Source organism: Macrobrachium rosenbergii, chromosome 6 (assembly GCF_040412425.1).
Source record: "Macrobrachium rosenbergii isolate ZJJX-2024 chromosome 6, ASM4041242v1, whole genome shotgun sequence".
NCBI lineage: Eukaryota > Metazoa > Arthropoda > Malacostraca > Decapoda > Palaemonidae > Macrobrachium > Macrobrachium rosenbergii.
Window position 1 is genome coordinate 65,001,477 of NC_089746.1, and position 24,482 is coordinate 65,025,958.

At 37.4% G+C, this 24,482-nt stretch overlaps 1 protein-coding gene across 1 annotated transcript; it reads left to right on the forward strand.

The window, feature by feature from the left end:
* On the forward strand, nucleotides 1-23,277 carry LOC136839654 (2-hydroxyacyl-CoA lyase 2-like). Its single transcript, XM_067105975.1, has 14 exons — nucleotides 1-355; nucleotides 4,644-4,794; nucleotides 5,210-5,368; nucleotides 6,199-6,343; nucleotides 7,563-7,727; nucleotides 9,818-9,929; nucleotides 11,767-11,867; nucleotides 12,537-12,695; nucleotides 12,957-13,126; nucleotides 14,139-14,297; nucleotides 16,672-16,805; nucleotides 18,653-18,755; nucleotides 19,041-19,211; nucleotides 19,899-23,277. Exons 2-14 carry the CDS (start codon nucleotides 4,678-4,680, stop codon nucleotides 20,079-20,081), a joined length of 1,878 nt encoding a protein of 625 aa, XP_066962076.1. The 5' UTR covers nucleotides 1-355; nucleotides 4,644-4,677; the 3' UTR covers nucleotides 20,082-23,277.
* Nucleotides 23,278-24,482: the final 1,205 nt, after the last annotated feature.

The following is a 24,482-nucleotide window of genomic DNA, read 5'->3' on the forward strand; positions in this document are numbered from 1 at the left end:
GTCCAAAACTTTATTTTGATCCATTACAGTAGCGAAAAAAACGTCTCCCGAGTCCTGAGGCCCTGACTAAAATCCTTCTGCAGCAGAGACCAGATGATCATCTGATCTCGTGTCCGTATCACCATGACTCTCGTTATCGTTGGACTTCGGCATGAGATAATTGTTCATGCCTAGCGACTGGCGACCATTTTTGGCAGTTCATTTGTACCAGAGACTTGTTATGTGTTGTCTGTTGGCCCGTGGTGAAACGTTCGTCCGATTTTGTAGTATTAATCGTAGGAAGGCTGAATGACATCACGCGCTCCAGTGTAGGACAAGACATCCCGGCTATCCTCTACACGGGAGGTCACGATCGGTCAGTACATTGAACTCGTTTTTTATGACATTGAACTCATTTTTTATGACATTGACCTCTTTTTACCTCTTTTTATGACATTGGCCTCTTTTTGTGACATTTAACTCATTTTTGTGACATTTAACTCATTTTTATGACATTGACCCTTTTTTATGATATTGACCTCTGTTCATGACATTGACCTCTTGTTATGAACCCAGTCATGGTTAATTTGTTGGAGGTCGTGCCATAAAGGTCAGCTGGTCCAGCGCTACCTTGGAGGTCAGTGCACCTCTTGCCGTTCACTGTAGGCATTATTTAAGAGTTCAGCCCCTTTCTTTCCTTTTACTGTACCTCCTTTCATAGTCTCTTTCCGCCGTCTTACCTTCCTCCGCCCTCTCCTAACTATCAATTCAAGCGCGACTGCTTTTGAGGTTTTTCTCCTGTTACGCCTTTCTGACCTTTGACTGTCAGTTTCTGTCTCAGCGCCGAATGACCTCGTAGGTCCTAGTGCTTGGCCTTTGGTCTAAATTCTATATTCGATTCGGTTACCTTAGGTGACCTGGTTTGACATAAGCTAGGCTAGGAGCAGGTTCCGCAGACAAAACAAGCCTGTCCTTTCTTAGAATGCCATTTCCTGACCTAACCAGACCTTCCCTGCCTAACCTAGCGTAGGGCCCATGAACTGGAACCCCTTCTCAAGTGACATTAAACATTGGAAAGCCCTAAGGGTACATTTTCACCTAACCTAATACTAACCTAATGTTTACCAAGGGCACTGATCCCTGCCCCTATTGGGGGTATGGGTTTGGGCTTTCCTTCTCCTGGACTCTATTGGGCCTGGCAGAATGACGGATGCACAGTTATTCTGCGTTGGTCGTCCCTGGTTTACGACGGGCATTCCGTTCCTATGCCGCGTCGTAAGCTGAAAAATCGTCGAAAATCGTCAAAAAATCCTAAGAAAACCTTAATATTAATGCTTTGGGTGTATTGAAAATGATGTAGACTGCATTTTTATTGAGTTTTTCATAAAAAAAAAATCCAAATATTTATTATTCTGCCGTTTTGTAGCCATATTTCTTCCGTCGGATCAGCGTCGTAACCGTCGTAACGGCAGAAACTGAGTCGTAAACCAGGAAATAATTTCGGGTCAATATATTTGAAAAGCGTCGTAACCTCGAAACGTCGTAAGCCAGACCCGTCATAACCCGGGGACTGCCTGTATTACCAACTTCTTAAACTGGTTCCCTTGCCAAAGGCACCCTCCCAAAGCTAGGAGTCTTTTGCTCTTTATCCTACACAAGAAAGCAGCTATTTGAAGGGCAAAGGGCCTAGGAACTATGATAGGCTTCCTATTACCTCAGGTCAAATTTTAAAATCCACACTCATAACATTTAAGAAATAAGAAAGTCCATAGGCCCAGTTTCCGTAAAGTCTTATAAGGGTAATTCTACGGAAAAGCTGTGTTTAGTGCTGTACCAGCCCTTCAGGGATGAAAATAAAAACATAAATAAAGGACGGTAAAGTTCTCAGGTTATCTCGGTAAATTTCTCATATTGTCATATTTGTACTGCATTATACACACCCCTTTCCACATAGTTCAGTAAAAAAAAATTTTATGATAAACGATATCTCCAGGAGAGCTCTTCTGTAGAATTGCCAATTTTGTGTATAAGTAACTTACCTAGTGATTACATAGCTATAGTTTCCACTCGCACGGAAGCTAAAATTTTGAAATTCACGGGTTGCGCTATTTGTTTAGGGTAGGTGACTTGCCCCGCCCACTTTCAGGGAAAGAGAGGAACAACTCAGCAAAGAGCTTCAGTTTGTTTCTGCCAGCTGACGGCTGTACACCAGTTGTTAGCAGCAGCTTTATTTGGAATTCGTTGCTTTTCCGATTGTTCATTTCACCCAATTGATGAAGCAGTCTCATATTTGGTAGCCTTTCGGCGCATTTAGATAGTGTTAAGTTTCTTATATGAGGCCGTTTTTGGCTGATGATTCATGATTGTTCCAACATGATATACAAACTGTCGGTCCTTTACATTAGAAATTACTTTAAGCGAAGCTGGAGGCGGCCGTTGAACTTTCGAACAAGGTGGTTAGGCAGTTAACTGTTGTCTGGGAGGCAGAAGGCGGGAGTACCGCCTGCTCGGATGTAAACATTCCAATTTGTTTTCGGCCGTCGTGCGCTGCAGACGTGTTTCTCACTCTCTTCCCTGACTGCTTTTGAGCTGTTTTCCCAGTGGAATCTTTCTCATTCCTCTTTCCGAGGAGGTGAGAGAGGACCTAGACTGGTGGGTGGACAACAGGGACCTCTTAGTAGGAGTATGTCAACAAGCAGGGGAGTCTAGTATCCCTCCCGCGTCACCAGTTGACAGTGCAGGTACACAAGTGGGCGCTGGCTCACTCAGTAGAGCTGTCAGCCAGGTACATTCCAGGCAAGAGGAATGTGGTGGCAGACAAGCTCAGCCGCCAGGATCAGGATCGGAACAGAGTGGTCCCTTCACCGGAAGTCACGGAAAGGTTGTTTGACCAATGGGGACATCCAGTCATCGATCTATTCGCCACCCGGCACAACAGGAAACTTCGGGTCTTCTGCTCAGTCATTTGGATCAACAAATATAAATATAAAATTTCTTCCAATAACAGAACCACCTTCTTAAGTTATGCATAAGGGATGAACTTGTACACACTTAAAATAATTATCCAAAAACTATACATATACTGTATCCTAGAACATCATAGACAACATGCAATAGAATATATAAGACATAAAGGTTCATACCGTACAATATACACAGATAGGCCTAGGTTGAAATCTTCATAAGACATAGGATTTGAAGCCACATCACGCAAAAATCTTACCAGTTTTCCCTGCCTGACCATAATTCAGTTTTCGCAGCAAAATTATGTGTAATAGGATCTGGCATAAAAATTATTGTGGATGTACCATCACAGAATTTTGTAGTTTTTGCTAGCAAAGAAGTGCTGTTCAACCTCTTGGGTCTCTATCTTGCTCACCAACCACTCCAACTCCCTCTTCATTTTCTTTAGTGCTGAATGGCTAAAGTAGGGCCAGTGCTTGGCTTTGTAGCTTAAATTCCATGAATCCAATCCAATCCAATCTAGAAGTTCTATAGAAACTCTTCTGAATTATAATCCAAAAAATACCCTTTGTCTAATAACTTAATTGTTCCTACACATACAAACCTCCGGTCTTTACATAGGATTTAGCTTGCTGATGCCAGCTAGGGTTTAGCTTGCGGACGCAACCTGGAACAGCCGTTTAACTTGCAGACAAGGTCATTAACTACCGGTGGTTGGGCGGGAACCCCCACCCACTCGTCAATCTGCGCTTCACTTTGCTTTTGGCCAGTCATGTGAAGACGTCTCTGCATTTTTTGAGGTTTTGGTATTTGCGGGTGGGTGTGGTACGCATCCCCCGTGAATACCGGGGGTTGACTGTACCTGGATGTCATTAAGGTATTTAATGTTAGTTGACTGTCGTTTTATAGGGCTTTCGGACCCAGGCTGAATTTAAGCGGTTTTCTCCGTAAGGCTGTTTTTCATGGAACACATACGAAAGCCTTGCTCCCTGATGGAATCCAGCTTCTGACGGCAGTAAGATCCAGAAAAGATTCCAGATCAGGTAAGATTGTTTGGTGTTTCATGCAAGAAACCTTTAGTCTAGCTGCACCACCCACCATCCTCTTCTCGATGTGGGAATCAGCTGTCTTTAACAGTAAAGGTGCATACACACTGCGCTGATGTTTCGTGTTAACATGCCAATATGGCACGAAACATCAGCGCAGTGTGTATGCACCTTAAGATACATCCCAAATAATAGAAATGTTCTTAATAAAATACCACATTATTAGGATACTTACCTACTGTTGAATTAGACCTCACCCAGCCTCCCTACAACTTAGTGAGTTGTCAGGGAGAATTCTGACAAGAGCTAAAACATTCGAAATACACCTGGTGGAGAACAGGTGTACTAGACAGTCATCCAGGCGGCCATTCGAACTTTTATTTTGTTTGAATGCCGACTCGCCTATCGGTTTGGAGATATAAATTATCTTTAACAGTAAGTAAGTATCCAGATAAATTTTATTTTGAAAATTTGTTTTCATCTGTCTTGTTTCAATTTGCAGTCATGTGTTTCACCTATTAGAAATGGTTAACACTATTGTAGTATTGTTGTTTCAGTGTGGTAATTATGAAGTTAGTTGTTTGGCAAGCTTTGCACATTCTAAGGTAGCAGATTTGTTGTACAAGAGATTCATACCAGAAATGTCTTTTACAGGAATTGCAGCAGACCTCTTAGAGTGACCTTTTTAATGATGGATGAGGCACTCTATGCTCACTTACTGCTGTTCATATCCACTGCTGTTTTAGGCCTGGGGATAGGAACCATTCTTTCCAAATTCCACTTGCCCTACATATGGGCTCATCCGGTGAGTAAGAGTCAAGTTTGATATACCTTTGATAGTCTTATGGAGTAGATATTACAGGATAATTTGATCGTTTATGATAGGTATTAAATGCAGTTTTCTTGAAAAAATGTTGACCCACTAATGACAGCATTTTAATGGTTTATGATAGGTAGTGTGCACTCTTGTAAAGAAAAATTGTAAAGAAAAAAATTGGAGACTTATGTACCATTCCTGAAATGTATTGTCTTCTTATTTTGAGTAAAGTGTGAAATTTCAATTTCAGACTGAGTAAATGACTCAAGAATTTACTTGCTTAATTTTAGCTCTTTGTAAGGTTGTTTAGTATGATGGATCCTGTAATGAAGATCTATGAAATCACAAATATTCAATAAGTCTTATTGGTTTTTACAGCCTGATAGCAAATACTGTCTTACAGGTTGACAGGAAAAGCAAACGTCATGGAGGTGAATTAGTGGCGGAAGTTCTTCACGCTCATGGTGTAAAATATATATTTACATTACCTGGAGGCCACATTTCTCCTATTATTGTGGCATCAGAGAAGCTTGGAATAAGGATTGTAGATACTCGCCATGAGGTATGATTTAGTACAGTATTCTTTGTATTTTATGTGATATGCCAGTATGAATCTTTGTCAGGTGTTAGCTATGCTGCTCCTCTCCTGAGGGAGAGTGAGTTGTCAGGGTAGGCCTCTGGCCTGGGAGGATAGTATTCTGGAGATTAGGGGGTGTGGAGAGCCAACCAAGGGAGCTCGGTGGAATCCGGGGCACTCCCACTTCAGGAATGAGACTTCATTGTGAATTGTTTCCCTACAGGAACAAATACCAAAGTTTAAAGTAAATTTTACTTTTCTTAGGTATACAAACTGTGGCTTTTTGTAAAGGACCACCTCTGCCACCCCTCTTTGTTCCGGGTCTACCAATTGGGCGAGGGGTTTGCAATCGGGCTGGACCCTACAATGCCTGAAGTAGGCCGACAGAGGTCAGGGCAGATGCTCCAGGCCTACCTGTGATAGTCGCTGGTTGTTTTAGTCAGTACACAGTCGACACATGCGATGCACTGGATACATAATACTTTTGTAAAGCTACGGTTCGAATACCTAGAAAAAATACATATTACTTAAAAATTACTGCTAATCCAGTTTAGTACAGCCACCCAGGGTTCTGGTGAAGTTACTGTAAATTATTCTAAAAGTTAGAAGAGTTTATTTATTACACGAGACAAATGAATTCTCTGCTGTGGATTACATTTTGATGTGCATTTCTTTTTCCTTTATTGCCTTTCCTTTCCCCTCAACTAGGAGGAAAAAACTCTCATGGAGATGATGAAAACCTTCAGTATTTCTGTATTCAGTAGAAAAAGTTTTTGTTATGCTCTGTCATATTTTTTTTTTTTGTCTGTTAACAGGTGGCGGCAGTATTTGCAGCAGATGCTGTAGCTCGTATGTCTGGCACAGTTGGTGTTGCTGCAGTAACTGCTGGTCCTGGGCTTACCAACACTGTTACAGCAGTCAAGAATGCTCAGATGGCCGAAAGTCCTGTTCTTTTGATAGGTACTGTATGCATATAGAAAAAAAATGATTGTAACAGTTAAGGTGGATATCACAGTGTTTTCAATCAGATAAGAAATTTGCAACGTTTTACTGATGCATTTTTGCCAGAGTAAACAGATGCTGAGTCTAGAAAGGCTGGTTAGAATATAGTGCCCTCCTAATTTTTCATGGGGACAGGTTCCAGAACCCACAGCAAAACTCAAAATCTGCGGAAATGCAAAATCACTTCTAAAAATGCTTATAACTGCAAAATACCCTGTACCTCTTAAACTCAAGTGCGTAGAACTGTCTATTTTAAAAGTTCACTGCCTAATTTATTAGTTCAAACAAAAAATACCGTAAATTATCATACTAAAACAATTTAATATCAGTTCAAACAAAAATACACCCCAAACCATCATCCCGAAACACCCCAAGCCATCTTAGATTACCCTTTTACGACTGTTACTCTTAGGTATATATGAGCTTTTCAGTCAAGAAACATGCCAAGTGCCATTTTTAAAATATTGACGTTTTTAAAATAGTGACATACAGTTTTAAAATATTGACATTTTTAAAACAGTGACATACAGTTGTCAAAAAAATTGTAGTAGCTGGCTGTATTAAGATTGTACACATACAATGGTTGATTTTGTTGGTAGACCTGATTTTTCCACTCTTGCACCATCTGTTTACATACCTCCGGTACGCATGCATAGAGGTGGCCATATTGATAGAAACCAACCTTTTTAATAGTTGTGTGATAAAGTGGCAGTTTTATTAAATGGTTTCCCATGTTATCCAACATATCAGATGAAGTTACAGAAAGCATTTTGTAAGTTCGAAAACATTCTTTCTAAAACAGGATTTTGATGTTATAACAGGCTTGAAAAGGGGAAAATGTTGTAAATTTTTTCTGGATCTTTGATTCATGAGGAAGCCCATGAGATCTGTTTAGAACATAGCTGTACAGATGTGTGCCTTTATGACAAATTGAGGGAGTTGTTCCAAGGTTAGACAAAATCTGCAAGAGTGGCTGAAGTTGATTTGCGCATGATTGTGACATTTTCCTTTTAGACCTACATACATTGCCAAGTAGACAGTTTGGTTCTATGAAGGGTATTTCATTTCTTTAGCTAAAAAGTGAAAATTTGATGTGTATTGTTCATTTTGTGCTTATTGGTAGAATAGGTATTTATGCAGGTAAAATCCCTAATATTTTTTTGTGACTTTTCTCCAGGTGGAGCTGCTGCCTCAATCCTAAAGGGTCGTGGAGCTTTGCAGGACATTGATCAGATTTCCTTGTTTAAACCTCTTTGCAAATTCTACGCCACTGTGACCTGTGTAAGAGACATTATTCCTACTGTTCAGAAAGCTCTGAAAGAAGCCCAGTCAGGAACACCAGGTTGGTATGGTAATAAAATTTAGTGATGATAACCCCATTGTATTCAACAAAATTTGCTAAGAATTAGCACCGGGTGCTTGCCTGGCACTAAGTGCTTGCATTTATCTTCTCAGTTTTCCAGGTAGTCTGGCTGTGCCAGCTCATCTTCACACCAGTTGTTCGTTGTGCAGGAGGATCGTGCGAGTAGCTACTTTTGTCGTTGTGTATAATAACATTTTTAAAAATTCTTGTTTCTCCTGATCTCTGTGAAGCATGTACCAAGAACATCTGTATTCCTAGGATCATTTAATGTTATTTTACTTTTACAGTTTCATCCCACCTCTATCACATGTCGTTTCATATTGGAACAGTATATCAACTCCACATTGTACTCCTCAGTGTCTGTTAAGTCTCCTGTAGAGGCAGTCCCTCGGTCATCGGCGATCCGGTTTTATGGTGCCTGTCTAGCGATGACGATAACTGGATTTTTGGTGCCGATATGTGCTGATCTCTGCTTGTCGGCCCCGATCTCCGGTTTTATCGGCGCCGATCCCTACTTAACAGTGGCGCCGATAACCTGATAAGCACTGTTGTCGCTGATTTTCGGTTATTGAAGATTTCCGGTTATCATCATACTGTCGGGAACTGAACCCCTGCTGATAAGCTGGGACTGCCTGTACACAACACATGTTGAAATTTTCCATTCCAATATTTCCGCCATCCACTTTTGCTACCATTTTTCCAGCATTCACTATCCTCATCATTGAGCTTTCTTCATTACAGTTTTCATTTTGTGTGGCAAATTTGTACACCCCCGGCTGTGAAACAAATGGAAAGTGGTCAGTTAACTTGCAGCTGTTGTTCAGTTCACAACTCAAGTAAACTTTTGTCATTTTTATTTTTGGTGATTTCAGTACAAATAAATCCCCCTGGGGCCTAAGAAAGTTAGAGATGATATCAAACCTAAAAGAAAAATAGAAAAATGGTAGAGATTTAAAAGAAACTCCTAGCAAGATTTGCAAGAGGTATTCATGTCACTGATTTTGTTGAGGAATTTTGTATGCCAAAATCTACAGTCTCCACAATATTCCAGTGTAAAGAGGTCATCAAAGTAGCGGTTGTTGCTAAGGGAGCAAAACCTGTTACAAAACCAAGGTCATAAACAACTGAAAAATCTGAGAAATTGTCGCTAATTTGGATAAATTAAGAACAGTTAGCCAGGGATAGTGTTTCTAAGACCATCATTTGTGAAAAGGCAAAACAATAGCAAGTTGATCACTTGAAAAACACCCATGGAATGAGTGCTGATGCAGTTAATACTCAAGTTTTTAAAGCCAGTCATGGGCAGTGTGAGAAATTTAAAAGAAGTGGCATATCCAGTGCTGAGGTTTGGGGAGGCTGCCAGTTCTGACAAAGATCCTGCCAAGAAATATGTTCAAGAGTTTAAGGAATATGTATAGGCAGAGGGCTCTGTTCCCCAACAAGTGTTCAGTTGTGGTGAGATATACTGTACAGTACTTGATTTGGTAAAAATGCCAAACATGACCATTTGGTAAAAATGCCAAACATGACCTACATCATCCTTGAGGAGTCACTACCAGGTTTCAAGCCAGTGAATGACAGACTCACTCTTTTGGTCTTGGGGAATGCAAGCATTAAGCCATATTTTATTTTTGTTTATGAAAAATATTAGGCTTAAAATTTAAAATGCTAAGGCTTGTGCATTATTGAGAACCACTGCGATAAGTAATCATTAATTTATTTACTGTATTTGTAGGCGTGCCTCTTGATCCATTAGGTTGGACTTTTTGAAATTTGAAAGCAGAAGAATGGTACTAGCTCTATTAAGTGAGTTGGTGGTTCCTCTCCCTCTCCTCAGTGACCATCATTGATATCCCACCATTAATATTGTCACTTTTGAAGGATTCACCTTGTCTGTCATCAGCAGATAAAAGTTTGCATAAAATACAATTCCTATGATTAGGGAGTCTGAAATTACCTTTATATTTTTTATTGTTGCTTTCATATTTGTAATCTCTCCAGATCTGTACTCTAATGTGTTGTAGCTCGTACAAAGTTTTATAAACTACAGTATTTTTATTTCTTTCTAGGTCCTGTCTTCATTGAATTCCCCATTGATGTCCTTTACCCGTATGAGACTGTAGCTAAGGAAATTGGAGCATCTAGTGGAGGGAAGTCCTTGGTTCAGAGGATCATAAGTTGGTATGGTTTTAGAGAGCTCAGAGAAATCTGATCATGTTTTTTGTGCCATTGCATATTTTTTCATTTTCATGCACATACACAAATCTTTTGTTTTACATGTAACCATTTGTCAAGGTATTACTGCATACTTATCTAGATTGTTACTGGAACATTTTGGTAAAGGTAACGATATCTAGTTTGCATGCCATTAAAGATGCTCATCTTGTTTAGGTACTTAGGCAGCACGTTTCTGGTATAAAATACACCCAAGTAGTCCCAGGTGTTTTTGGCAATCATAGAACACTTATAGCCCTTGGAGATCCCCATATCTTCCATTAGTAGCGTGATGTCTGCCAGGATGGCCTTAGTCTCAGTGGCTATCTTGAGGTCATACAGTTTGCTGCTATGTCTGTTTAAAAGTTTCGTGACCTCAGCTCCACCACAGCAGAAGCTTCTTTCTTCAAGTATTGCAGTAGCTGCAAATTAAATGTCTCATAGACCCAGTCATGACCCTGTAGAATCCTCCTCCTGCATGAGGTGGATAAATGTGTTCCCTCGTATGAGAAGCAGAATTAACTGAAGCAAAAGCAGATTAGGGTGCCTTAGGTATGGTCATTTGGGAACCTCCTGACCACCTGTCCAGGGTCTTGGGTTCAAGGGAATGATAGGCAACAGGGATTGCTGGGGACATTGTTATATTTGTGTACAGCACCACAGGCACAAAAAATGTGATGGATAGTCACTACTTTCCAATTGGTCCAAGGCCTCAGGCTCATCTACTTATGTCTACAAGACATACTAACATGAGTCTAGGACATTCAGATCATGAATGAGAGATCTGTAGTAGATGATTTTGTGAAGAAATGTATTTTGTTCATATGCGGAACAAACCTGGGTCTTAACTTATGGATAATTCTTCTATCGCCAGTTGGAAACCGGTAAAATTGTCTGTGCTTGTGTTTGCTTGAGCTTTCGGGTGATTCTGTGTTTTTGTGTGCTGTGTACTTTTGTGTTGATCATGCATCCTCAAGAATCATCCCAGCCTCCAGTTTCTGCCAGCCCTTCCAAGCGTCAGAGTTAAGACCACAGGTTTGTTAGCTATGAAAAATACAAATTGATTAAAAAATTTGTCATTCCAAATTGAGTGATAAATATAGCTGTAATTGTTTGTTAATTTTTTTGTAGCCAGCCCATTATATTAACGTATGGTGTCATGTAGTTCATCATTATCACTTCTAGTGCTGTGTGACACAAAAGACTTTTGTGAAATTCAGCCACTCACGTCATTTTTATGCTTTGTCTCCCACAAATCTCCACTCATCTCCAGCCTTTCTTCTCGTAGTTCTTATTCAACTCAGTCTTGCACTTCTAATTCCTCTGCTACCCACTTGGTCTCAGCTCCCCTAGTTTGTGCAGAGAACATGTTCAAGTCATATCCATCTCCCTTTCTTAATTATGTTATCTACATTACGTATGCAACTTCTGGATTTTCACTCATGGTATCATTTCTCGCTCTCCTGCCGTCAGACATCTAACATTTTTCTGAAAGCTTTATTCTCAAATTGTCAGAATCTTTCAGATATACTGTAAGAGCCATACCAGGATTTATGTCCATATACCATTACAGATTGTATCAGACTTTATACAATGTAATTTCAGTCTACAAGATCCATACCAGGATTTATGTCCATATAGCATTACAGATTGTATCAGACTTTATACAATGTAATAATTTCAGTCTTATTTCATTTTCAAATATTCAGCCTGCCCACTGTTTGATTTTCCTTTTATAGTCTTGCATTAAACTCTGACTCAAGAGAACCTTTATATGAAATTAGTGAATATATATTTTTTCCAGGTACCTTGATAACTATATCTGTAACTTATTTGCTGGTGCTTGGGAGCCCAGGGACACTAAGCCTCTTAAATTGAGCATACCATTTGCTACTAGTGACATAGGTAAGTTTAATTTATTGCTTGCTTTATATTGGTAACTGTTGTAAGCTGCTGTAATAATCAGTTCAGAAGAGTTGAATAATGTGAGTGTTTACTGTTAGCCCTTTGTATAAAGGAGATGGCCCTTGATATTTTGTGTAAATATTTAAAATCTGGTAATTAGTTAATTTTTATGATCAGTCTTGGGCTATTCCACATTGGTAAATATTCAGAAGTTTTATTTATGAAGATTCAATAAATTTCTGTAATCTAAAAATAATTTTGAAGACTTAAGATACTGTCAAAATTTCCATGGTTTTTCTTTAAGTCTTTTGAGGAACCATATGGAAAGTGGTGGTTGATAATAGATTTATAATAATTGAACAAATTCGGTGCATTATGGCTTTTTGTTTGAGTATATATATTATTTTATGTGATTCAGATTTTTACAGAAGCACTTATGTAATGTAAACTTTATAATGTAGTAATATGCCTTTATACTGTCCTGTCGGCATCTTATTGAAAGAAAATCTGTAACTACTATGATGTATTAGATGACAAATACTAATGTGATTGTAGCCAGACATTGTACATCAATTAATCTATGTATTTTAAAGGTGTTGAAATACTGAGATCACAAAAACACTTTACTGTTTCATTTTTATTAATGCCTGACTGGTCCTTTTTCAACAGTTGACCAGTGTGCTCAGATTATCTCAAAAGCAAAAAAGCCAGTGTTTATTTTGGGTAGCCAGTCAACCCTTCCACCTACACCTGTGGATGATTTAAGGAAGTCATTGGAGAGACTTGGTATACCATGCTTCCTTGGAGGAATGTCACGAGGTCTGCTAGGTAAGCAATATTACACACAGAATTTTTATTGTTAATCATTCAAAAAGTAGATGAATATATAGTCTGATATAAAGAGATATAGTTGTATTGTTTATGAAAAATAAGGGAGAGGGTATATTTGATATAAAATGTACCAGTTTGTGATGTTACAGTTACCAAGAAACAAGAGCAGTAAATCATGATAGACATATTGTATTTGATAGTATTCTACTGTACCCTTAATTGTGGAGCTTTTCAGTTTACTCGCATATTTTATTACAGGACAGAAAAGTGCTATACAGATGAGGCAGTGTCGAAAAGATGCTCTCAAAGAAGCAGATGTCATTATCCTCGCTGGTGCCGTTTGTGATTTTAGATTGGGTTATGGGCGAAGTTTGGGACGTAAAGCTAAAATCATTGCTGTAAATCGTAATAAAGAACAGCTGTACAAGGTTAGTGCAGTTTGACCTAGGTCAGATTTTTTTTTGCTTGTTAATGTCTGTTTAAAGTTTGGTTTTGTTCGATGTGACATTTGTATTACCCTTCTCAGTGAGAGATTGCCTTGCTGAAGTGGCTTTGCTTCACATTTGAAGCTGTGTTTCAGGCAGTTGGGTTCTCGAACATTGGTGATAAGAGATTCCCTGGTTCAGCTTAAAATATCCCTCCTTACCCTCTCATTATTACTTCCATCTCCTAAAATTTTATTAGGTTTCTTCCGTTTGCAATCTAAGACACTGCAAAGTGTAGGCAAGTATTGGGTACAACTTGAAATAAATAGCATGGACATTTCCACACTAGTCTAATTATGCTGCTTAGGTGAATTGGAAAAGGGATCTTTTTAGGAAATGGGTTTGCAATGTAAGTTAGTTGTGAGAAACTTTAAGTTGATGATGTTTATACAGTAATATTTTGGAAGTTTTTAAAGAGTTCTCTGGTGATGATCCTGCCCCTGGTTCATAATCTGGATCCTTTACTATCCTCCTTTTATTTCTAGACTTCTTGAAAGGTAAGATCATATTAGGACCCAACGTGTTTAGATATTCCAATGAAATTTTTGTATGACTTAAAAATGAAACAGTTTTTGCCATTATAACTTCATCATTATAACTGTAGTGGTTATATGTCTATATAAGCACACAAAGAGAAGAGTAGATTTCAAAATATAATCATTATGATATGCTTTTGTTGTACTTCTATACAACCATACAAAGAGAAGAGTAGATTTCAAAATATAATTATTATGATATACTTTTGTTGCACTAATAATTTAGTGTATCATTTTTCAGGTGTTCATTATTTTCTTTCTTTTTATACACATATAGTTCAGTATTATTACTTCATTTGTTCACAGGTTGCTGATATGCTTTGGAAGCCGACTGTAGCTGTTTTAGGAGACGTAGGAACTATTATTTTCTTTCTTTTTATATACATATAGTGCATTATCATTACTTCATTTGTTCACAGAATGCTGATATGTTTTGGAAGCCAACTGTAGCTGTTTTAGGAGACGTGGGAACTTTTGTGCGAGATGTGGCTTCTCGTCTAATCGGCTACAAGTGTGATCCAGAATGGGTTGCAACTCTCCGAGAGAGAGACGAAGCAAAGGAAGCTACGAATGAGAAAGTAATACACTATGTCTATATTTACTTGTTCTTCTCAGGGTCTTGTTATTTTTCTCATAAATGATATATGCCTAAGATTCAGTTTCATGTTGTTTGTTGCATGTTTTTTTTATGTTTATGCTTGTGCCCAAATTTTGGATACAACTGGGTGTCTCCTCAATTAGGTTTCTTTATACTTGCCCCAAACTTATACTTTTAAATGTCAATGCTTTATTATTTTTGTTAGGTTGTATATTTGATTTTATATGAACGTCAGAAGTTTTACATTGGCCAACTGAAGTGAGATAGCATATAATTAGGCTGTACAGCAATTTTTGGTAGTATCAGCTGCAATATCATCTTGCAGCTGGGCTGTCTTATACAGAGATATTGTTTCATTACTCATACACTTAGGTTTCATTTTCTATTGTCTCCTGGCCTATCATTCCCTTTTCTGATAAGGGAACTCAGTATTTTGGATAAAATATTTTGCCGGGTCCAAGCACTTGAGGTTTACCTAGTTGTCACTGCAAACATCCCAGATGGTCCTATTTTCCCTACACCTTAGCACAAACAAACCACTCACACTACGTAGGCTGACAATTATTTTAGTTTCCCTCCTTAAAAAGGCAGATCTTCTCTCCTTTCTTTGGAAATGTATCCTTCAAAGAAGTCTCAGTGTACAGAGTGGTTATTAGCAGTAGCATTCCTGAACCGAGGAAGGCACAACAATCCCACAGCCATACCCAACATGATTGGGTAAGTCTGCCACAACGGATAATACATATATTGGTAGTGTTTCTCCTGTTCTTTATTGCCAAACCTAGTGGGTATCTAGAATAAAGAAAACAGGTGATAACCTGTGACTTCACCTTGGATAAAAAATTCCTGAATCACTATTTCCATGAGAGTGGTGGTCATGCAGAGATGTTGCCAGGGAAGGCGCAACAATCCCACAGCCAAACCTGGCATAATTGTGTAAGTCACCTTAGAACCACAAAGAATAATACATAAATAGGTTTGTGAGTTGTCTCCTGTTCTTTATTGCCAAACCCTAATGGGTATCCAGAATAAAGAAAATGGTTAATAACCTGTGACTGTACTTTGGACCAGAAATTTATCTGGGTTATTTGGGTTTATGTATTAGAAGCTAAGCCATTTTGTCACTGAGCAATCTATCAATTTATTTTGTAAACTCTACACTATCAAAAAAACAGGTTCTGACATAGGAAAAATCTATTTTTGTCAGCCGCTGTGAGCCCCCAAACCCACCCACTTTCCCTGACAAAAAGGCATGGGACTGGGGTGAACACTCATCTTGCACAGACCTGGTGTGTAATGAGGAAGATAGCCGACATACGCAGTTGTCACATCTGAGTGAGTAGGATGAAGGGAAAAAGCAAGGCAGTCATTGTGTGGACAGAAGATAGAACCCTCCTGTCCTCAGTGCTTTATATTCTATCACTGTGCCAACAACACTATTCTTTGAAACTGGTTTGTCTGTGTTACGCAACCCTGGGGGGACAGTGAGAGTGCAGCTCCTTTGAGGACTCACAGCAGCTGCCAAAAATTAGGCCTGTTTTTTCATACTTGAACGTTAGAATGTGACCTTAGCTTTTAAGTATTATTTCCTTATGCCTAACGAGCCATTTATTTTATGTATTTCGGAGAATGAAAATTGAGCTTGAATATTAATCAGGCACTCTTTAGAACACTAAATATACCTCAAAAGACTTGATTTTTAGAACCACAGAAAGCTGCTTCTGCTGTTTTTTATTTATAAATATTTAGAACTATTGAAAAGTTTTCTGTTGTTTTTCAGTTTGTAAATAGTGAAGAGATCTCATTAATGAAATTAATGATGGGATCTGTTAACTAGTTCTAAATTGAAAAACAGCAGAACCTTTCTGTGGTTCTGTGTCATCTACTGTTAGAAATAAAAAATGTAAAATTTTCTACTGAAAAATATTTCAAAACAGTACAGTGGATAAATTTTGCCATTCAGAGAGAGAGAGGGAGAGGCAGGCTTTCCTATTCCTTGAGAAGGCAGACCCCAATTTTTTTGTCAGTGTTCTGCTTTTTGAGTCTTAAGAAACCAGTTCAGAGACATAGTGTGAACAGTATGGAATGATTTTGTTGTGAGTATGTAAAAAGTTGAAGTCTTTTCATGGTTTCTTAATTTTATTGACTGTTGAAACTTTCTTTTTTGAAAGACTAATCGTTCTGTCATTTTGAACCATAACATCACAGGGCACAAACATTTTTACTTGTGAATTGGTTTGCCTTTTTCATTGCAGGCAGTACATTTATTACCACTTATTACAGAAGAAAACAAAGAAAACACATGCGCTGTGAATTGAGCGTTATGTAAATTTTGCATTTTATTCCTTTTTAAGATGGCTGAAGAAATTCCCGAGAAGCATTTAAATCCTATGAAAGTTTTTATGGAACTCGAAAAACTTTTGCCGGATGATGCAGTTCTTGTTGCTGATGGTGGAGACTTTGTTGCTACTGCTGCTTATATACTCAGGTTAGTGCTCTCGTCTTGTCTAGTAAAATTTCTATGGAATAGGGAAGATCTGTATGTAAAGTAATGATTGCTTAAGAAAGTGTTAATAATAGTTTTTGGCGTGGTGGGGATGAAAAGATACCTTAAAAGATTCCACATGTTGTAGTTTCAGCTTTGTACCCCAGTTTTGGAAGTGCTGAGTTGCCTTAGGAACTGAAATAAATAAAGTATGTTTTCGTTATAGAAAATCAGTGATATATTTCCTTGTCTACAATACCAGGCCAATTATGGTAGAAATTATTATTACCTTTATTGTTTTCCTAATCGATTGAAGGGATATTACAAATCAGCAATGCAAAGCCCAAGGTTATCAACATAGTACTAGAATTGCAGTTGCAGTTTGCAGTAATTGAAAGACTGATTTTTCTCATCCTGTAGCGTTTGTACATTTTGAACAACTATAAGTACTTCCATACTTTGGAGCTGTGCCATTGAATAATGAGTTATAGTTTGATAATAACAATGATAAAGAAATATGGTAAAAAGATAATTAATTTTATTTCTGACCCAATACAGTAAAGGGAAATGCTGACAGAAAAGTGTTAATCATAGTGATGATAAAATTTAGGTAAAAAATAATTCAGAATGAAGAATTTAAAAATCAGCCTCTTCAACAAACATAGTGACGATTCTTGATTAGAAAGCCATATTTCCAAGAGTTTACCATTAAACTTTTTAGCTTACAGGCAAAAGGCAGGTATGCTACAAGTAAGAGTTGGGGTGCTCCAGATGAGGAGGGTTTTATTTTCTACTTAAACAGGAAATTTTAAAACCTGTAATGGGCTTATCTAACCATGACCACTAAAGAAAGTGTTGAATGACATGTTCATATGTATTGGACCTGAAAATGTTATTTTGATTCCAATTGTTATCATCTGGAAGTGATAAGTCTTTGATATGAAATCAAAGAAATTATGTTGTTGTTATTAAAATATGTAAAGAAATTATGTCAGTCTTGAACATTTTGATGCAATTCACTTAGAAATGTTTAAAATCTTTATTATGTAAGAGTTAAAAAAGATGCAGCCTTTTTATCTGCAATGAAGATTATTTCTATGTGTACTGTATTTTGCTTAATAATTATTAGAAGTTTAAGAAGACCACTGCATCACATTTTAAAACTCACATGGCTCATCCAAAGCATTTGTTCTCAAATGAAAAGTTAAATTGTCAAACAATGTAAAGTTTAAGAAGTTTGACAAGTAGGGAAAAAAACCAAATGAAATGGATGAAAAGTAAAATGCACAGAGTCATGTAGCTGGGGCTGAAGGGTCCTTGGAACAAAACCCCAGTGGCCATAGTGTGCGCCTCACAAAGCATGGTATAAGTGGTAAACCTTCCCTCCCAATGGGGATCTGGGTATATTCCTTAAATTACATGTTGATATAGTCTTTGGAATGTTATTTTAAATCAGTCTTCCTGAGTTTAAAGAACCAAATTACAAGGGGGATTCTTACTGGCTTTTATCCATGGTAATCCTCTCAGCATTGGAATTATGGAAGTATAATTTTTTTTAGCATACTGCAACTCTTAGTTACTACGTGTGTACTCTAATTAACATCATTGCTGAGTATTCCTCCCTAACTTGAAGGTATGTAGTAATTAGGTCACAAGGGGCATGAAAATTTTCAAGCTTATTATGCCTTCAGTCTAACATTTTTGGGAAAGATGGACTTTTTTTTTATAACTAGAGGAAATTTAAACTTCTGACCTGGTTTGTAAATATTTTTTATTTGATCTGTAATCATACGAACTTAGCCCTAAGTTAATTAGTGAAAGTTAAGTAAGATGAAAATTTTATTATACAGGCCCAGAGGTCCTCTGACTTGGTTGGATCCAGGAGCTTTTGGTACCTTGGGAGTTGGTGGTGGCTTTGCCCTTGGGGCAAAGCTGTGTCGACCAGATTCAGAGGTATAGTAATGATGTAATTGATTATTTGATTGTCCAGCTGATAGCTTTAAGTACTTTAAGTATTAGATATAGGAAGAGAAGGGAAGCAGATATATTGCAAAAGCAGTTGGTGAGGTCAGGTCACAAACCTGCCATTTCTCCTTTTCCAGGTCCCTCGTCTGTTGTTATCCCTACCCTGTTTTTGGCTTTTTCCTCTGCTAATACTCTAGCTAATGCAGATACTTCCTCTGTAGTTCCACTTTCAGCTCCCCTTTCTGTGTATATAACACACAGTTCTTTTTACAGGTCTGGATCATATATGGTGATGGATCACTTGGCTACTCTCTATCCGAGTTTGACACGTATACCCGTCATAAGACTCCAGTCATAGCCTTTGTTGGGAATGATGCTGGCTGGACTCAGATTGCACGAGAACAAGTCCCCATGTTTGGCACAAGCGTAGGATGTGATTTAGCAGTAAGTTGCCTATTTGTTCCTCTAAGTTATTCAGTTCATTAAAGTTCAGATTTTTCCATCTGAAAACAAAGAATGAAACCATTCAAGTAGACTTGGTACCAATATAGCTAAATAGAGATGGTGCTGATGAAAAGTAAAAGGCAAAGAGCATTGCAGTTGGATCTCAGATGATGTTATAAAGAACTTCAGTACCATGTGCAGTATGTCACATGAAGCACACTGTCAGCAGCACTGCCTAAAAGGGAGTTATATTGCTTTACTTGGTATTTGTGTAGAGATATCTTTACTTACAAACCTGAGGGCTTTCCTCTTTTCCTTTCAAACTTCATCTAATGACACAACAGTTGCTATGTGTGGTTATAGGTCCCAGTCCAGGTAGTCCAGCTTGCTTAGTAAATAATGCTGGTGCACAATGGAAATTTAGTATCCATCAAGAATGATATTCTTCACCCTTTGGGAGTTGAAGTTCCTATGAAGTGATATAATGTTTATTAGAATGGTAAATTTTATATTAATTTTTTTTATATTTGGTAGGTTTTGATATAACATAAGCCAAATTGTCAAATAGTAATTCATTCAAGAAGTACGTTTGTATTTAGCCCTTTATATTAATATTAGAATAAGACTTATAAATTGATTCATAAATTGCTTTGCCTAATATTTTAGTGTATGCTTTTTTCTTTCCAGCACTGTGACTATCACAAAGCTGTTGAAGGATTAGGAGCTCGGGGCGTACTGATTGGACAAGGTGATGATTTGCCTGAAAAGATAAAAGAAGTGCAGCAGATATACAAAGAAGAGGAACTCTCAGTCCTTGCTAATGTTTTGATTGGGAAGTCTAAATTCAGAGAGGGTAGCATATCTGTTTAGTAGTGTCATGTCAGTGGCTTTGATTTGTAGTTAGTAATGTCAAAATTATAAGTAGGTAATATTATATGTATAGAATATTTCAGGAAGTCAAGAGCTGTATTTTTGCATGGCAATAATTTGGCTTATATTATGTACATATGAGGAAAGTAATAGAACAAATAGTCTGCATAGCAATGTTTATCCTTAGAAAACTATGCTGTGTAGATTATGTTATGAGTATATGCACAAATATACCTAAATAAAGTTTTAGATCCATAATACAGGCTTAAAAGTATTATGTGACCCTTTGGAAAGAAAGATTTGTAAATTTGAGATATCTTGTGACATAAAGGGAATCCTTTGTAAGATATTCAGGGAATAGAAATAATAATTAGGAATATTGTGAGAATTTACCTTTTGGTATCAGGAAATGCTTACTGTGAATTTAAAGCTTCTACCTACTGTTGTAGTCATGTGTAGAAAACACTTTGCAGACATCGTGATCCAGTTCATTTTTAATGGTTTAAAAGGACTGCATAATACTGTTGTTCTTGTGGAGAAGGTGATGACTATTTTTTATTTATTTTTTTTTTTACATGTTCAGAAGTTGAATTAAATTTTTCACATAAATTTGATTTTGAGGTGGCTAGGTTGCATTAATATATGCCTGTTTTAGTCCATTCTTGTTTGAGTGATTGTTTATGCTGTCATATATTCTTTCTAATATCACTAAACTGAAAATTACCACACAGTAGTAATTTTCAGTGTTTGAGTGTATAAAACTTTGCCAAGATTTTCTTCAACTCCTGACATCAAAATTGTAAAATTATTACTGCAGAGTAGGTTAATGGCTTACAGCAGGGTGGTGCTATAATCTGTTGTATCTAAAGTATGTGGGTAAGTGAAGGCATTCAACATCTGTGAAAACATTGAGGCAGTGAAGCTTACTTTTTGGTCTAATAGTGTAAAGTTATTAGCAAAGTGTGTTTGAATGACTGTGCAATTTATACAATTAGTATAGGAGAATGACTGTTGTATGATTGCTAATTATTGAAATTTTCGTTTCACTACTTATTTCTCAAGTGAGGAATGTAAGGAAGATAGCTGGAAGATACAGTACAATTTTAAAATAACGGAAGACAAGTAGGACGGGGTTTTATTATGTCTTTTATCCCAGAGAGAGTTTAGGTTTTGTAAGGGCAGTGTTTCCTGAATTGTCTACACCTGCAGTTAAACATACTAGCTCTGGAAAGGAAGGAAAAATAGTACAAAAATGAAGAAAGTTTAAAACTGTACACATAGAAAACATAATTTATTAAAGGGATCAGTTGTATTATTTGAGAAGATTAAGATATTAAAAAGAAGTTAAGAACTGTTGGATGAATTACTTCTTTTGACAAAAAGCAGTTATCGTTTTGAATATTTTGTTGAGGTAGGTGAACGTTCGTTGAAGTAACAAGAACCATGTATATAAAGGCTAATTTCCTTCCCATGCCATTACTAATATTATTAACAAATAGTTTAACCACATAACTGAGTTAACGTTTTTAACTCTTTTAGGGTTCGCTTTGATTCTTCCCATGCCAAATCAATATAACCATGCAAGTAATGATGACTGTTTGATGTACAGTATAGAAGGTTACTACATAGTAAGTTCCCATAAAAATGTAGACAGGTCTCGTCTCACACGTCACATGAAATGAAGAGAGACTAAATTACTTCAAAGAAGCCCCAGAAAGTTTGTTCTAGAATTGTATGGCTGACCAAAAGAATTAGTTCTCAGATGTGAAGTGAAAGTTTGATCTAAATAAAGTTGAAGAAATTGTGCAGCTAGGTGGAAGGAAACCAACAACAATGTGTAGACTATTATTACTGGAGAATAACGGTGTGAAAAAATGTAGTTTTTTGTGGTTAATTGCACCTTTCATGGGTTAATACTGCAGACATTGCAGATTGTACCATGTAACAGGATCCCTGTTAGATGATTGAATTAATATTGATTGCTTAAATAATGGTTATTTTTTTTAGATATATGGTGCTAGAGTAAAAGATTTTTAAACTAAATATGAGATGTAAAGCTTGGTGAAACTTTTTGATGAATTTTTGTTACACTACTAGTAGTACAGGAGCTAGATTTCTTAAGTCATATTATTTAGATATAACTCTTGTTTGCATGTAGATGTCAGTAGTTCATTTCTTTCTTTACATTAGAATGGGGAATACAGTAGTAAGATGATTTTCATTTTAACGTAAATTTTTAGACGCTCATTGTTTTGGTAGCACATTGTAGGTACCATGGAGTTCTTCGGTGCTTTATCTCATTTTAGTGTGTAGTAATTATAGGAAATAAAATGACTGATTTTCTATATTTTGTAATGATGTACAAATTAAAGTCTGTTAGTGTGTACAGCGTATGGATTGTTGATACCTTGTTAGTACTTTTAGCGCATAGTAGTATATCACGTAGTTTAAGGTACGCGACTGTTTCTTTGACAGTCTTTGCAATGCATCAATGCAATGTTGTATATTTCTCCTCTGCGAAGCAATGTGGAGATATATTAGATGTTTATTGTTTAGAGAAGTTTTTATAACAATTGTAAAAGCACGGAGATTAATATTTCAAAGACATTTGATCAAAATTTAGGGTTAAAATCAAAAGTTTGTTTTTTCCTGTGACTCAGCTGGACATTAAAGTACTCTTCTTTGAAAGTGGTTTGATATGTTAGAGTACTGTACTGTAATTTGTTAGTTTGTCTTTGCTATGTTTGTCTCCCTGTCTTTAGGTCAGTAAGTAAGCTTCCTGAATGCTGAAGTGCTTTCATTTGCTTAATGTAAACCTGCCCCTTTCAGAATTTAGTTAGATATTTTTTTATTCATTATTAATCTAAAGGAAATCTTGACTGTCACAGAGTGATAGAATTAGCAGAACACTAGACATTTCGGTTTTGTTAATAAAGTTTGTAAGGTATGAAGTACCATATATTGGTTCCGAACAGTGCATTTTTATATTGTGCTCCAACAGAAAGTATGAAAACACAAGAATACAGATGTAGGAAGTGTATTTTTGCATTCTAGAATTTTTGTACAGTAATACTGAGGTCAATAAAATATATGGATTTGGTATGGAACTTTTGAATGTCATGCAGTCTTATACAGTGTCAGTAATGAAAAGAGAAATATATATGCATAAGTTGAAACTAATAAAAGGTAATATGAAGTGCTTGTTATTTATTAATATGCCATTGAAAATATCACTTCTCGTCCGGTCAGCAAAGTTTAACAATGATTGGGTCTGGTCAGTACTTGATAGGGAACACCGGATGTTGTTGACGTCTAGGAGTCGTCTTTTGCATCCACAGTTAGAATGTTGGGGCTAGTATTTGGATAGGTGACCTTTTAGGAACTTCAGATGCTTTGGTGTCCAGGAGATGTCTTTCGCATCCATGATTCAAATCTTTGGCCTACGACTTTCCATTGTTCTGCCTGATTCATCGGGAGATCTAAAGTGTATGAGCATTCCATTCTAAGGATCCTCAAGGCTACCAAGTGCCCAAAAGCCTTTTGTGTTATCACTTAAGACTTCACCTCCAAACTAGTGCCGACAACTTGTTTTTGGTTCTAACTCAGCCAAGAAGTGGTGTCTAGGAGCTCCATTTCTTTTGACTTGTATGATCAAGCAGACGTTCTGGGTGAAATTTAATTAGGCCAGGGGCATTGGTCTGCCCCTAGCTTTCAAGAAGAACCCGTCGGAACAGTACTAAGGACGGGAATGTGGTCACAACAGACCACAGTCGCCCTCGTTTTTACCTTTGGGATGTTACCCATAGATCCTCGGACTTTTTCCTTGGTTCTTTGGTGGCAGCTCAACATTCATGTAGATCACCTAACTCTTGAGGACAGGTAGCATCTTGTCTAAGGAGTACAACTGCAAAGAGATGGTGCGTGTGGGCTGGCCTCCTACCTCTTCTTTAAACCTTTCTAAGGGATGGTTAGCAAACTGTCATGTGCTGTCTACAATCTAGCTCTTTTTGGAATAATAGATGCAACTCCTACCCTCTCTCTAGCAAGGGAAGATATGGACTGACAATGAACAACCTATTGGTTATCTTCAGCTTTTTGTTCCCTACAATACAGGTTCATCCAAGCCTTATCTTCGAACCAGTGACGTTGCCTTTCATTTTTTCAAAAGCCCAAGAGTCTGGCAGTTGAAAATCACACGTTCAACAAATCAGAGGCATGGATCTCCTTCCTTTGATCTTACATGACCAGAAAAGAGGCCCCAGGTGAGGTCAACTACCAGTCAGTCCAGAGTTTTGCTCAGAATCTTCCCACCAAGGATTAAGTCTCCCATATGTAAAGGCGAGCGTTTGTATACGTGTAGGAACAAATGACAATTTTCTAAAGTACTTTGTATTTTTCCTA